The sequence below is a fragment of the Bos grunniens genome, chromosome 11 (assembly GCF_055505025.1).
Source record: "Bos grunniens cultivar Pamir isolate PY7600 chromosome 11, Bosgru_T2T1.0, whole genome shotgun sequence".
Taxonomy (NCBI): domain Eukaryota; kingdom Metazoa; phylum Chordata; class Mammalia; order Artiodactyla; family Bovidae; genus Bos; species Bos grunniens.
Genome location: NC_141175.1, coordinates 107,012,305 through 107,029,193, shown reverse-complemented (window position 1 = coordinate 107,029,193; position 16,889 = coordinate 107,012,305). Strand labels below are relative to the sequence as shown.

The window sequence follows — 16,889 nt, the reverse complement described above, 5'->3', positions numbered from 1 at the left end:
CAACTTGGCTGACCTGCTCACACATGGCTTGTGGTAGTGTGGTAGTTTAGTTGATAAGCTGTGTCAGACTCTTTTGTGATCCCATGGACTGTAGCCCGCCAGGCTCCTCTGTCCTTGGGATTTCCCGGGCAAGAATACTGGAGTGGGTTGACATGCCCTCCTCCAGCGGATCTTCCCGGATCTGGATCAAGCCCGGGACTCCTGCATTGGCAGGCAGATTCTTTACCATCTGAGTCACATATATGTGGAGTGTATACAAATCTCTCCATCTCTCTGTGCTTCTGTTCCTTCTCAGAAATGGAGGGTCTAACACCCACCTCTACATCATGTATGGCACCTACGGGAAATCTGGAACTCAATAAATATTTGGTCACTTAAAAAAAAGAAAGAAAGAAATACAAAAAGGGACCAATATTAGTTGACTCCTCTTGAATACCTAGAGTGGTTAAATTCATAGAGAAAAAATGTGGAATAGAGGTTGCTGAGGGCTGGAGGGGATGGGCAGTGGGGAGTTAGTGTTCATGGGTATCAAGTTTCAGTTTGAGATGATGAAAGAGTTCTGGAGATGGATGATGGTGATAGTTGCATAAAAATGTGAATGTACTCAAGGTCACTGACCTGGATATTCAAAAAGGGTTAAAATGGTGTTTTACTTTACGTATGCATGCGTGCCTAGTACCTAAGTCATGCCTGACTCTTTGTGACCCCATGGAATGTAGCCCGCCAGGTTCCTCTGTCCATGGGATTTCCCAGGCAAGAATAAACTGGAGTGGGTTGCCATTTCCTCCTCTAGCGGATCATCCAAATCCAGGGATCGAACCCATATTAGCAGGTGGATTATTTTACCACTGAACCACCCGGGAAGCCCATGTTATATGTATGTTACAACAATCAAAAACAAACAAACATTAAAAATGAAAGAAAAAAAACTAAAAATAAGAATACAAAAGCATTCTATTTAACCAGCCGTCATTGAAATGGTGCTGACAGGATTCCACGGATAAACCGAGTTCAGGAATCTGGTAAAAAATTTGACCTGAAAAGAAGTCTGAATTGAATATAAAGTGTCTGAAAGTCTCAGCAATCTGTGGCTAAAAATAGCTTTCCCAACTGATGGCTTGGTTGAACAAATGATATTCTTACTTTCTATATGTTTGGCTGATGTCTCATGTACGATTCCATCTTTGGGGTCACCAAAAGCAGCAGGATAAAGAGCAACCAGCGATGGCATCAGGCAGACCCAGCTGGGGCAGGGCAGGGCAAGGGTCTTGGCTCTCAGAGCCTGCAGGGGCCGACCAACACACGTCTCTCGGGCACAAGCAGCACGCAGGAACCCAAACTACCCGTTTACCATGTTTACCAGGAAAATGCACTAAGAAGGTAAAATCCGTCCAGCTTGAGCCACTGGGAAGGATGCCAGAATTTAAAGAGCACTGGGAACTCTTAGACTACAAAGAAAACAAATATCGAACACTCTCCCTTTGCCATAAATCACCCAGTAACTAAATCTGCAGGGCCTGTCAGTACACAGGAGCATCGGTTTTTGTTTTTGCTTGAGGGTGGGTCTCCTCAAGTCTTCTGATCTGAAGGCTGGTGCCTTCCTGGAAAATTTTACCTGATGAGTGTTTCAACCTAAGCCAGAGAGCTTTTTTACACCTTACACCAGACTTTAGAGCTAACTATTGTTGTCTAGTCTCTAAATCGTGTCTGATTCTTTGTGACCCCAAGGACTGTAGCCCACCAGGCTCCTTTGTCCACGGGGATTTCTCAGGTAAGAATACTGGAGTGGGTTGCCATTCCTTTCTCCAGGAAATATTTCTGATTCAGGGATCTAACCTGCAACTCCTGCATTGGCAGGCAGATTATCACTGTGCCAACTTGGAAGCCCTTAGAAATAACTGCCCCGGGAATTACACTCTTCTTTAGAGACTTCATCAGGAGGTCTTGGCTACACGGGGTTCCCAGGCTAGATGAATGGATACCCTATGCTTTGAGCTGATATCAGGTGTAGATGGGGTAGGATACTGGTTGGAGTATCAAGAGGGATGTCCAGCCTGGTGACAAGACCTACAACGGAGGTCTAGCAACTGCTTTCGAGTGATGCACCATCCAGGATTAGGCATGGGGTGGGGGGCATGGGGCCAGGAGTAAGGAGGGGTGTTGGTGGAGATTTTCTGTATTAACCACCAAGCTATTGATGAGGAATACTCCAACCAGACACTGAGTGCTCCCTACACCCATTAATGCCAGATGACTCTTGACTCTATCAATACTAATAGACATCTGATCCCTGCTTATATGTAGTCATCTACCATTTGCACATTTGCTTAAATAAACGTGGTCCATGCAGTACTCCTGGTGGCATCTCCAACAAAGTTGCAAGCTAATGAATTCCTGGGAAAATGGCATCCGCTGAAAGCTTAGAACTAGTTTTTAACTCTTCACTTTGCTGGGAGCCAGAGTTGATTTACTTGGGGCCCATGAGATGTGAGAAGAGAGGATGTGAGGAGAGGTGTGCAAATCAGGCTCCCTAGTTAAGTTTACTCCCAGCTTACCACCTAGTTACCCTGGGCAAGTCATCCTAATTTATCAGGACCTCAGAGTCCTCATCTAAAAGACGTCAAATTAGGCTCTCCAACATCCTTCTATCTTGCAAAGAAATTATACAAATATCGATCATCTTGACCAAGTTACTTTAATTTACTTCATTGAATTACCCACAGCTCCAGTGCCACCTGAACACCAGTAAAGTGAATATGTCAGTGGTGGACTTGATGCTGCTGCAAATATTACTCAGTTCAGCTGAGTGTCCATCCTTTGTAAGAATTCTGATCACTACATTTGCTCAGTTGGGAGGTCACGTAAGATTTGCTTCCCTTCCGAATGACTTTATGAGAGTTCAACAAAGTATGTGCAAAAGTATACATTTCTCTCTAAAGTTCTCAAAATTTCACCTAGTCACCTTCCAATATCTAAAGACCGAAGTTCAAAATAAGACTCTGCCATTCTCCATAGTGGCTGTACTAGTTTGCATTCCCACCAACAGTGTAAGAGGGTTCCCTTTTCTCCACACCCTCTCCAGCATTTATTGCTTGTAGACTTTTGGATTGCAGCCATTCTGACTGGTGTGAAATGGTACCTTATTGTGGTTTTGATTTGCATTTCTCTGATAATGAGTGATGTTGAGCATCTTTTCATGTGTTTGTTAGCCATCTAAATGTCTTCTTTGGAGAAATGTCTGTTTAGTTCTTTGGCCCACTTTTTGATTAGGTCATTTATTTTTCTGGAATTGAGCTGCAGGAGTTGCTTGTATATTTTTGAGATTAATTCTTTGTCTGTTGCTTTGTTTGCTATTATTTTCTCCCATTCTGAAGGCTATCTTTTCACCTTGCTTATAGTTTCCTTTGTTGTGCAGAAGCTTTTAATTTTAATTAGGCCTCATTTGTTTATTTTTGCTTTTATTTCCAATATTCTGGGAGGTAGATCATAGAGGATCCTGCTGTGGTTTATGCTGGAGAGTGTTTTGCCTATGTTTTCCTCTAGGAGTTTAACAGTTTCTGGTCTTACGTTTAGATCTTTAAGATCCAGCAATCCCACTGCTGGGCATACACACTGAGGAAACCAGAATTGAAAGAGACATGTGTACCCTAATATTCATCTCAGCACTGTTTATAATAGCCAGGACATGGAAGCAACCTAGATGTCCATCAGCAGATGAATGGATAAGAAAGCTGTGGTATATATACACAATGGAATATTACTCAGCCATTAAAAAGAATACATTTGAATCAGTTCTAATGAGGTGAATGAAACCGGAGCCTATTATACAGAGTGAAATAAGCCAGAAAGAAAAACACTAATACAGTATACTAAAGCATATATATGGAATTTAGAAAGAAGGTAACGATAACCCTGTATGCGAGACAGCAAAAGAGACACAGATGTATTAAACAGTCTTTTGGACTCTGTGGGAGAGGGCTAGGGCACGATGATATGGGAGAATGGTATTGTAACATGTATATTATCATATGTGAAATGAATCGCCAGTCTAGGTTCAATGCATGAGACAGGGTGCTCGGGGCTGGTGCACTGGGATGACCCAGAGGGATGGGATGGGGAGGGAGGTGGGAGGGGGGTTCAGGACGGGGAACACGTGTACACTCATGGCAGATTCAAGTCAATGTATGGCAAAACCAAAACAATATTGTAAAGTAAAATAAATTAATTAAATTAAAAAACAAAAACAAAAAGACTGCCTACTCTAGGTGTAAAATTTCTCCAAGTCTTTTGAATATCTCATGGCCCTTCAGAGCTTTCAGTCAGGTGGTCCAATTCCATCTCTTTGGCAAGAAGGCCAAGAAAGACGTGGAGGCTCACTTCCGGTCTCATGGAAGCCAGTGGCAGGACCCCAACCTGGAACTCCCAGCCCAGACAGCAGGGCTGTGCTTTCCTTCTAAATGACCCTCGGTGGGACCAAGACTTTGGTCGGACTTCTGTTTTTATAAGCCTTTAAACCTTATTTATTATGAAATGGTGATTTTAGTTCTCCCATCAGAAGCTGTGTCTGTATAATGGAAAAATATCTGTGTTTTGCAGATGATGGAGAAAAAAATACAGTCAAGTCTCTCGAGGGGACTCAGTCACTAGCTGAGAATGGCAGCCCAGGAGACTGAGCCAGAGTTTAAATCGACCAATGAAACACATGCAAGTTGTTTTCTGTGCCTTGATGATGACCAAGATAACTTAGAAAATGCAGGAAAAACAAGGTGGGGTGGGGTAGGGAATCTTATCTAAGTGTTGACACACTAAACTCCAACTGGAGTCATCAGGTCTGTGGTAACTCAGAGGTGGTTTTTCTAAAAAGGAAACATACAGTGATTCACCCAAAGACATGACACAGCCTGGAAGTGGCCCAAACATCAGGTCAGAGAAAGTAAAAACAACAGATCAAAGAGGCTCCACTGGGCGTGGAGGAGTCCCAGAGAAAAGGCTCTTGCATCATCGTCACCGGGCTCCAACCTCATCTTGAGCTTTTAGTGACTACGGTCCGCGTGCACCTGCTAAGCTGCTTCAGTCGTGTCTGATTCTTTGCAACCCCATGGACTACAGCCCGCTAGACTTCTCCGACTGTGGGATTCTCCAGGCAAAAATACCAGAGTGGGTTGCCGCGCCCTCCTCCAGGGTACTGTCCCAACCCAGGGATCAAACCTGCATCCCTTACATCTCTTGCACTGGCGGGTATATTCTTCACCACTAGTGCCACCTGGTAAGCCTGACTACAGTCCACCTAATTCTAGAACTGTATATGCCAGGAGATCCTGATGTAAACACAAATGCCCTCCTGGCTAAGAGGAGACAGGAGGAGAGGGAGGGAATTCCCTGGAGCTCCCGTGGTTTAATTCCATGCTTCCACTGCAGAAATGCAGGGGACATGGGTTCGATCCCTGGTTGGGGAACTAACAACCCACAGTCACCTGACTCAGCCAAAAAAGAGAGAGAGAGAGAATGAAAAGGGATGGTGAGAAGAGGAGCCACTGTCTCACTGTCTCCAGGATCTGGCATATAAGGATGCAGTTCTTGGGATGATGAGTTATTGGGTTACGTCCTGGCCTGGCTTATCCTTGTCTCTCCCTCAACTCACTCTGCCTGGGCCAATACAAAGTGGAATGTTGAGATGGAGAGCCAAGTGCCTGAAGGTCTGTTTCAGCTTCCCAGACTTCAGACTTCCGGCCTTCTTCCCACCCCAACACGAGGTCAACATCTGTACCAGTATCTGTAGCCACAAGGGCTGCCGGGAGAGGAGGGAGGAAGAAGAGACAGAACAAACGAAAGGGATGCAGGGCTGCACCGTTTGACAAGCTCCACGCCCACCCAACGATTCTGATGTCTCCTCATGCCAGGCAAGGAACGGCTCTCACCCACTGGGAGAGCTCTGGAGTCCAGCAGGACTTGGGGGCACTTGCAGGCCCGCTGGGAAGAGCGTCTGATCACCAAGAATTCCACTGGGGCCAAAGTCCAATGAAAAGAGATCAACAATACAATCGGCCATTAATCTACACTCTGAATGGACTGGTGGGGCTGCTAACACAGAAAACAAACGGCTGTTTTGCTTACTGACAAAAGCACAACATTTTCAAAATGTTATGAAAAAGCATATGCAAAAGCATAACATTTTCAAAGAAAGGGAGACAGAACACTTACCTGAAGGAAGCGATGACTGCTGTAACTTCTTTATCTGGATAAAACTGAGTAATTGCATGATGGGCCCCCAGCAATTCCTTCCCATCTTTCCACCAAGAAATAGTTGCACTGTCCTGGTACATGTTAGGTATGCTGATGGAGCAATTAAACTTGACATCTTTGTGTTCAGAAAGTATTATATGGCCAATCGTGTGATTAAACGCAAGGGGTGGTAGGAGCTCGGACCTGGCGGAGGTCACCCTGGGAAAGGCGACATTTCCAGGGTCTGGTGTTCCAGGCTGGATGGGTGGAGACACAGCGGTGGGCTGGTAGCGACCAGTGTGAGCAAAGAAAAATGGCGTGTGGTCAGCCTGTAAGCTTCCTGGGAGAGAGCCAGAGAACGGCAGGTTGGGAATGGTTCCTTCCTTCATCTCAGCAATAGCTGCAAAACAGAATATCGGATTTTTAGCCTTTTTTTTTTTTTTAGGTATAATCCTTTCATTTTTTTCAACACATAAAAAACACATATGTGACAAACTTGGATCAAACTGAACATAAAAAAACTTCCTGTTTTCTTGAAAACACATAGTGGGTATCCTCCTCTGTCAACATGTTTCCTAACATATATCTAATCTAACTGCTAATTCCACCATGTTAAATTTTTAAATTATTTTTTAATTGGAGGATAATTGCTTTACAATACGGTGTTGGTTTCTGTCATGCATCAACATGAATCAGCCATAAGCATACAGATATCCTCTCTCTTGAACCTCCCTCCCACCCCCCAACTCCCACCTCACACTCCATCCCAGCCCTTTAGGTTGTCACAGAACACCGAGTTTGACCTCCCTGCTTCACACAGCAAATTCCCACCAGCTATTTATTTTACATATGGTAAAAGAGCAATATTGCATAGGAACCTGGAATGTCAGGTCCATGAATCAAGGCAAATTGGAAGTGGTCAAACAACAGATGGCAAGAGTGAATGTCGACATTCTAGGAATCAGCGAACTGAAATGGACTGGAATGGGTGAATTTAACTCAGATGATCATTATATCTATTACTGTGGGCAGGAATCCCTCAGAAGAAATGGAGTAGCCATCATGGTCAACAAAAGAGTCTGAAATGCAGTACTTGGATGCAATCTCAAAAATGACAGAATGATCTCTGTTCGTTTCCAAGGCAAATCATTCAATATCACAGTAATCCAAGTCTATGCCCCAACCAGTAACACTGAAGAAGCTGAAGTTGAACGGTTCTATGAAGACCTACAAGACCTTTTAGAACTAACACCCAAAAAAGATGTCCTTTTCATTATAGGGGACTGGAATGCAAAAGTAGGAAGTCAAGAAACACCTGGAGTTTCTAATACTCTATAGAAGTATTAGAAGTATTAGTTTCTAATACTCTATAGAAGTATTAGAAGTATTAGAAATACTAATACTCTAATAACACTCTATTAGAGTGTTTCTAAAACACTCTAATAGAGTTTTGCCAAGAAAATGCACTGGTCATAACAAACACCCTCTTCCAACAACACAAGAGAAGACTCTATACATGGACATCACCAGATGGTCAACACCGAAATCAGATTGATTATGTTCTTTGCAGCCAAAGATGGAGAAGCTCTATACAGTCAGCAAAAACAAGACCAGGAGCTGACTGTGGCTCAGACCATGAACTCCTTATTGCCAAATTCAGACTTAAATTGAAGAAAGTAGGGAAAACCACTAGACCATTCAGGTATGACCTAAATCAAATCCCTTATGATTATACAGTGGAAGTGAGAAATAGATTTAAGGGACTAGATCTGATAGATAGAGTGCCTGATGAACTATGGAATGAGGTTCGTGACATTGTACAGGAGACAGGGATCAAGATCATTCCCATAGAAAAGAAATACAAAAAAGCAAAATGGCTGTCTGGGGAGGCCTTACAAATAGCTGTGAAAAGAAAAGAAGCAAAAAGCAAAGGAGAAAAGGAAAGATATAAACATCTGAATGCAGAGTTCCAAAGAATAGCAAGAAGAGATAAGAAAGCCTTCTTCAGCGATCAATGCAAAGAAAGAGGAAAACAACAGAATGGGAAAGACTAGGGATCTCCTCAAGAAAATCAGAGATACCAAAGGAACATTTCATGCAAAGATGAGCTCGATAAAGGACAGAAATGGTATGGACCTAACAGAAGCAGAAGATATTAAGAAGAGATGGCAAGAATACACAAAAGAACTGTACAAAAAAGATCTTCACGACCCAGATAATCACGATGGTGTGATCACTGACCTAGAGCCAGACATCCTGGAATGTGAAGTCAAATGGGCCTTAGAAAGCATCATTACGAACAAAGCTAGTGGAGGTGATGGAATTCCAGTTGAGCTATTCCAAATCCTGAAAGATGATGCTATGAAAGTGCTGCACTCAATATGCCAGCAAATTTGGAAGACTCAGCAGTGGCCACAGGACTGGAAAAGGTCAGTTTTCATTCCAATCCCAAAGAAAGGCAATGCCAAAGAATACTCAAACTACCGCACAATTGCACTCATCTCACACGCTAGTAAAGTAATGCTCAAAATTCTCCAAGCCAGGCTTCAGCAATATGTGAACCGTGAACTTCCTGATGTTCAAGCCGGTTTTAGAAAAGGCAGAGGAACCAGAGATCAAATTGCCAACATCCACTGGATCATGGAAAAAGCAAGAGAGTTCCAGAAAAACATCTATTTCTACTTTATTGAGTATGCCAAAGCCTTTGACTGTGTGGATCACAAGAAACTGTGGAAAATTCTGAAAGAGATGGGAATACCAGACCACCTAATCTGCCTCTTGAGAAATTTGTATGCAGGTCAGGAAGCAACAGTTAGAACTGGACATGGAACAACAGACTGGGTCCAAATAGGAAAAGGAGTACATCAAAGCTGTATATTGTCACCCTGCTTATTTAACTTATATGCAGAGTACATCATGAGAAACGCTGGACTGGAAGAAACACAAACTGGAATCAAGATCGCCGGGAGAAATATCAATAACCTCAGATATGCAGATGACACCACCCTGTGGCAGAAAGTGAAGAGGAACTCAAAAGCTTCTTGATGAAAGTGAAACAGGAGAGTGAAAAAGTTGGCTTAAAGCTCAACATTCAGAAAACGAAGATCATAGCATCCGGTCCCACCACTTCATGGGAAATAGATGGGGAAACAGTGGAAACAGTGTCAGACTTTATTTTTTTGGGCTCCAAAATCACTACAGATGGTGACTGCAGCCATGAAATTAAAAGACGCTTACTCCTTGGAAGGAAAGTTATGACCAACCTAGATAGCATATTCAAAAGCAGAGACATTACTTTGCCAACAAAGGTCCATCTAGTCAAGGCTATGGTTTTTCCTGTGGTCATGTATGGATGTGAGAGTTGGACTGTGAAGAAGGCTGAGCGCCGAAGAATTGATGCTTTTGAACTGTGGTGTTGGAGAAGACTCTTGACAGTCCCTTGGACTGCAAGGAGATCCAACCAATCCATTCTGAAGGAGATCAGCCCTGGGATTTCTTTGGAAGGAATGATGCTAAAGCTGAAACTCCAGTACTTTGGCCACCTCCTGTGAAGAGTTGACTCATTGGAAAAGACTCTGATGCTGGGAGGGATTGGGGGCAGGAGGAGAAGGGGATGACAGAGGATGAGATAGCTGGATGGCATCACTGACTTGATGGACGTGAGTCTGGGTGAACTCCGGGAGCTGGTGATGGACAGTGAGGCCTGGCGTGCTGCGATTCATGGGGTCGCAAAGTGTCGGACATGACTGAGTGACTGATCTGATCTGATGTGATCTGAATGTATACGTTCCCATGCTACTCTCTCTATTCATCCCACCCTCTTTTTTATTTAACGTTTTCACTTTTTGGCTGAGCCACACAGCATGTGGGATCTTTGTTCCCCAATTAGGGACTGAACCTGTGCCCTCTGCATTGGAAGGGCAGGGTCTTAACCACTGGACCACCAGGGAGGTCCTGGATTTTTAGCCTTTTAAATAATGGAGTTTCCCACGTAGGTTCCCAACTTTCTAGGCCAGCATGAGAGAGAACTGGACATCCTCAATATCCTCAGAAATCAGGATCCGAGTTTGTTTAACACACATGAATAGTGTGAATATTTTCTTTCACAATTTTATTCATTTGTAGACTTCCTTCTATAGAACACTTAAGCAATATAATCTTCACCCTCAAAATTTTTAAAATTTGAGATATAATTGACATATATATATATATTAGTTCCAGGTGTATGGCAGAATGATTCCATATTTGTATAGTTTGCAAAATGACTGCCAGGATGTCTAGTTAATATCCATTTTCACAAATGGAAATTTTTTTTCTTGTGATGAGAACTTTTAAGATCTACCATTAATAACTTTCAAATAGCCATTTGTGGGATTTTAGTTCCCTGATCGGGGATTGAACTTGGGACCTCAGCAATGACAGCACAGAGTCCTAACCGCTGGAACGCCAGGGAATTTCCTACGATACAGTATCACTAACTACAGTCAGCATGCTCGACATTACACCCCCAGGACTTAATTATTTTATAACTGGAAGTTTGTACCTTTGACCACCTTCACTCATTTTTGGAATTGCGACTCATTCCAAATCCCTCCTACTTAACTCACCAGCATGGCGGGCAGGTGATGGCGCCTGAGAGCGCCTCCCTTCTGCCCCGTCCGTCACCAGACTTGATGCAGCAGACTCGGCCAACAGTCTGGGAAAGGCTGCTGCTGGTCACAAAGGGGCACGTTTATAATTCTGGCGCCTCAGCACAACCCATTTCTAGGGACGGGGGAAAAAGTCATCGTGGGCTTGTGTCACCAGCTGTACAGTGACTTGGGGATTCTAGCAAAACGTCTGCCTGCTGGAATAGACCTGGAAATATTCTGATTTCATCTGACCCACAAGAGTTTCTAAAATTTCTGTTGTACTCTTAGTGTTAATGGCAGTTTGGGGAACATACATTCTGTACTATTAATAATTGTTATTTATTCAAACACATCAGGACTTCCCTGATGGTCCAGTGGTTAAGACTCAGCTCTTGCAATGCAGGGGACATGGATTCAATCCCTGGTTGGGAAACTAAGATCCTACATGCTGTGTGGCATGGCCAAAAATAAAAGGCACATTCCATGGGGGGAAAGAGCATTTTTAAAAAACTTTATAAACAAAAAAGCACATTGACCACAGGTGGTGAGATAGGCAGGGAGGAGAGACACAGGCTGGCATGTTGTGGGTGAGTGATGGGGGTACACAGAGGCACCTCGTCCTGCACAAGGGCTGTGCTTCCTGCCACTCTCAGGATATCACACCTCCCGGGCTGTCTGAGTGTGTGTGTGTGTGCGCGCGCAGAGTGGGCAGATTAAGCAAATAACAACAAATAATAAGACGCTCAGTTAAACTTGAACTTCAGATAAACAACAAGTAACTTTTAATGTAAGTATTCAGTTAAGTACTTATTTGGTGGATAGAGGTACAAGCAGATTTGGGGTAGAAGGAGGAATCAGAATTTATTCCTCTGGCTTCCTCCCTTCAGGTCACTTTGGACCACACTCATCCCTCAATGGAGGGCTGTACTTCCTGCCTCAATGGACTTCCTGACAGAAGTCCTCTCCACCCAGCTCTCTCTCCCACCAGGGAGACTCTCATGGTTGCTGTACTTGGGAACTGCTTTCTGGGTGAACTCCAGGTTGAAGGACAAGAGGCTTCATTCTAAAAACAGAGAAAGCTTGTTGCTTGTTCTTGAGGCTGAGGTCTCAGGGGCTCTTGGAGTGCACGCGTTCTTTGCAGCCTCTGGGAGAGGGCTTTGTGGGTCAGCTGCTGGCTGGCCTGGAGCCCAGTCATCCAGACAGATGAGCGTGCTATGATGGGAGCTGTCCCTTTTTCCAAGGAGTCGAGATCAGAGTGACTGTACCAAAAGGGGCCCCTGCCCCTCCTGTCACCCTCACGCCAGGCAAATTTTACGCACAGGGATGGTAGGAAGAGGTGAAGTCCATCTTCTCTGATGTTGGGGTCCCTTCTGCAGTTATGGATGCTCTGGCTATTTATCTGGTCTGTCTGCAGACCCTCCTCAAGAACACTCTTTTTCTATAGGCTTCAAAACACTTACAATTCACTTGTGCCTCTTAGAGGCCAACTTACCTGCAGCACTTCCTATTTGTTAAGCTTGGGAGTCAGAGGTTTTGTCCAAATAACTTTTCTTTCTTTTTTTTTTTCTTTTTTGGCCACACCATATGGCATGCAGGATCTTACTTCCCTGACCAGGGATTAAACCCATGCCCCATGCAGTGGAAGCCTGGAGTCTTAACCACTGGACCACCAGGGAAGTCTCCAACATTTTTGTTGTATGTTAAATATAGGGCAAAAAAAAGTAGACTGGGAGAAGCAGGTAATACTTCTTTTGGTTTGTTTCATTTCCTTAAAAACACTGAATATTTCTAATTATAAAGATAGCACAAGTCTGCTGTAAAAAATTCAAATATTTATGGGAGCACAGAACGTATAAGATGGAAACCTATTTTATAATCCCAACCCTGCAAGATAACCTCTGATTACAGTTTAGGGTATAAGCTTCAGTTTTCTATGAGCTGAGCAGCTCACCGAACAAACTAATGGCAAAGCCACCCAGTCAGATGACATCACTGAAACTGGGGCACAGCCAAAACCCGTAATCACTATGGATGGTTTAAAAGATAACTAATCTCCAGAATTTGATTTGCCAGAAGCTGGTACAGTATGATTTAACTGCTAACATTATTTATACACCACTTGCAGGTCTAAGATTAGCTATGACTGTCAAATGGGATACAGAAAGGCAAATGTCCCAGGAGAAGGGGAGCAGAGAGTCCCAGGAGTTACAGGGCGGATGGGACACAGCTAACTGTGTCAGGGGGAAGGCCGCCCCAGTCCCCACCCCACTCTGTCTAGTTAACCTCCCACGTCAGGGGCTCGGAACCGCCACTTTTGCAGTATCTGCTGTAATAGCTCCTCAATTCTTTCTCTGCTGCTGGACTGACTGAAAGCCCCACACTGCAGTCAGGTCCTAGGAGGCACTCAAAATATTACAGGTTTGTTGAATGAGTAAGTAAAGGAATGAATTAAAGGAGGAGTAGGGGAAGAGGGCGGAGAAGGCAATGGCACCCCACTCCAGTACTCTTGCCTGGAAAATCCCATGGACAGAGGAGCCTGGTAGGCTGCAGTCCCTGGGGTCGCTAGGAGTCAGACACGATTGAGCGACTTCACTTTCACTTTTCACTTTCATGCATTGGAGAAAGAAATGGCAACCCACTCCAGTGTTCTTGCCTGGAGAATCCCAGGGACAGGGGAGCCTGGTGGGCTGCCGTCTGGGGTCGCACAGAGTTGGACACGACTGAAGCGACTTAGCAGCAGCAGGGGAAGAGGGACAGGGATTCTAAGGGGCCAAGGTGGTGGAAAACTAGAGGGAAAGGAAGAGGCCCTAAGAGTTTGGGAATACCAGTTTAGCTTCAGGGTGGCACTTCTGTGCTAGGAGAAAAAGAGATAAAGTGGAATTAGAGAACGTCCCTGGTGGCCCAGTGGTTAAGACTCCTCACTCCCAATGCAAGGGGCCTGGATTCGATCCCTGGGCAGGGAACTAGATCCCACACGCCACAGCTAAGACCCAGAGCAGCCAACTAAATAAAAATTTTTTTAAAAAATGGAATTAGGCTGAACGTGGAGAGCCCTGTATCCCAGCTGAGGCAGGAGGGATGCCTGGAAGATTTCTGAGCAGGGGAGGAAGATAAGAGCTGTGCTTGACCAGGACACAGGAGGGAGGAAGAGGAGCAAGAAGGAGAGGCCAGGAAGTGGGAAACCCAGAAGGAAGACATTAAGGCCTAACTACGGGAGCGGCTGGGAAGTAATAGAAAGGATGCAGGAGACAGACAGGGCCGATTCTGGCAGTGCTCTCAGCATTACCATCATTCCAAAAGGAAAGGTCAGTTTCAGATGCAAATTACTATATACAGAGTGGATAACCAACAAGGTTCTACTGTACAGCACAGGGAGCTATATTCAATAGAAAATGTTAGTCATTCAGTCATGTCCGACTCTTTGCAAACCCATGGACTGCAGCCTGCCTGGCTCCTCTGTTCATGGGATTCTCTAGGCGAGAATACTGGAGTGGGTTGCCATTTCCTTCTCCAGGGGATCTTCCCGACCCAGCGGCTGAACTCATGATTCCTGAATTCCAGGCAGATTCTTTACCATCCGAGGCACCAGGGAAGCCCACATTCAATATCCTGTGATAAACCATGATGCAAAAGAATATGAAAATGGACATATATATATATTTATATACATGATATATAATACTGAATCCTGCAACTAACACAACAATGTAAATCAGCTATACTTCAATAAAATGAATTTTAAAATACACTAAAAAAAATGTCACGGGACTTCCCTGGCTGTCCAGTGGTTAACACTTCACCCTCAGGTGCAAAGGGCGCAGGTTCAAATCCCGGTCAGGGAGCAAAGATTCCACATGCCTCCCAGCCAAAAAACCAAAACAAAAAACAGAAGCAATATTGTAACAAATTTAGCACAGACTTTTTAACAAATGGTCCATGTCAAAAAAAATCTTTTAAAAAAAGAGGTAAATTGGACACAAATATTGAGGAAGGACATAATCTCCAGACTCAGAATAGTTCTCAGAAGTGGCCATTTGGCAGGTTAATCCTGGCCGAGGTTTCAAGAGCAGGGCCCCCATTGGGAACATGGGGATGGTAATAATGGTGCCCCATAGGATCACCAACAGAAATAAAAGAGTCATCGCTATGTCTGGCTCATCATAAGCACTCAATAAACATTAGCTGTTAGTACTTTAATTATTTTCTCTTTTTATTGTGAATCCGTAAAACCTGCCACGGCCCAGTGTTCACAGGGGTTGACACTGGGGCTGAACGACCACACGGGCTCAGCGAGGTCCTCACTGCAGAGCTCTGGCAAGAGGTGTGTCTGGGGTGGGGTGTTACTATTCACACAGTCTTCAGTATAAATGGGGCTTCACAGTGTGTGCTATGCAGTGCATAGCCTCCCCAAACCTATGACCCATGAGGTGGCCTTGACTAAATGAACATAGACAATGTGGAAAAAGGCACAGTGAGAACCGCTCCAAGGTTTTGGACCCCAGGGTCAGGGCAATGATCAATTAGAAATGACACTGGGGCTTCCCTGGTGGCTCAGGGATAAAGGATCTACCTGCCAATGCAAGAGACTGGGGTTTGATCCCTGGTCCGGGAAGATCCTACGTGCTGCACAGCAGCTAAGCTCTTGGGCCACAACGACTGAGTCTGTGCCCTAGAGCCTGGGAGCTGCAGCGACTGAAGTCCACGTGCCCTCGAGTCTGTGCTCAGTAAGGAGAGAAGCCACCACAACGAGAAGCCTGCACGTCACAACTCGAGTGGCTCCCGCTCACCACACCCGAAGAAAGGCCCGCGCAGCCGTGGAGACCCAGCATCAACAAGTAAACAAAAATTATTCTTAAAAAATAAATGCTATTTTAAGCTGCTAATCTTTCAGTGTTCTACGTCAGTTGTAAAATGCCCCTCCCTCTGTTTTTCCTCGAAGAAGTGGAACACTTTAAAATTATTTGGGGGCGAGTGATGGTGGGAGGATGAGAGTAGATCAAAAATTTTAAAGTTTTTGATTTTTATTACCACGTTCTCATTAGTGCATCTTCAAGAAGACACACGCGAACGTGCTGGGCCTGTCTGATGGTCCCCATTGTGGAGACCATTTTTCCAGCCCATGTCAGAGATGTATCAAACACCACAGCCCCAGACTTAAAGAGGATTTCATCCTTTCTCCATGGAACAGGTGGAAAAGCAGGCTGCTTTTGAAATTCAGCAGAAATTGTTCCTCCTCTTCTTTTCCCTCTCTTCTTCTTTTAAGGTTACTTCCTTGTATGGACTGGACAGTAGCTAAAGTGGGACGTTTTGCCTCACAAACAGACGCAGTTGAGCAACCCGGATGAGCAGCCTCCCACTCACATCCAAGCACAGCTGCCCAGGGGTTCCAGCAGCTGCGTTTTGCCAACCCCAGGGGCCACACCCATCCTGGAGTTGGTCATGGAGCGCCCCTGCCCTGTGCCCATGCGTTTCCAGCCCTTGACCAAGGTCACCTTCATAAAGACAAGGGACTGTGTATCCACTGTCTTCCTCCAGTGCTCAGGTCGGGGGACAGGCTCCAGGAGATAAGATTAGCAAATGTTTCTCTAGCCAACGAGTATGTGATTAGATCTATTGTCCACTGTGTGGGGTTTGCCAGGTTCTTCTGAACAAATCTACCTGTAGCTTCCCTGAAGACTGGAACTGGCATTCTCTGAACCCAGGCTGATGCCTGGCATGGAGTCAACATGCAGTGAGCATCTATGGGATAAATGAGTGTGATACAGGCAAGGGGACACTGCTATGACTGGAAGCGGGACTGTGGTGGGGCTGGAGCCAGGGCTCTGCAGCAGTACCTCTTCCCCCAACCACAGCGAAACTGTGGAGGGGCAGATACTGAGGGGTCGTGGTCTCTCAGGCTCAAAACTGGTGCATGAGGGGACACTAAGGAAAGAGCTATTTTCTGAACCAAAAATTGAGTTGATTGATCCAGCAATGCCAGGTGGTGCAGTGATAAAGAATCCACCTGGCAATGCAGGAGACTCAGGAGGTGTGGGT

The 16,889-nt window shown here is 44.9% G+C and overlaps 1 protein-coding gene across 5 annotated transcripts in view; it reads right to left on the bottom strand.

The window, feature by feature from the left end:
- Positions 1-16,889, bottom strand: part of MERTK (MER proto-oncogene, tyrosine kinase) — a 133,697-nt gene that overhangs the window by 84,624 nt on the left and 32,184 nt on the right. For all 5 annotated transcript variants that reach the window (XM_086328320.1, XM_086328326.1, XM_086328323.1 and 2 more), the window contains exon 2: positions 6,202-6,622. In XM_086328320.1, coding sequence (XP_086184446.1) covers positions 6,202-6,622 — 421 coding nt within the window. The remainder of the gene's footprint in view (positions 1-6,201; positions 6,623-16,889) is intronic.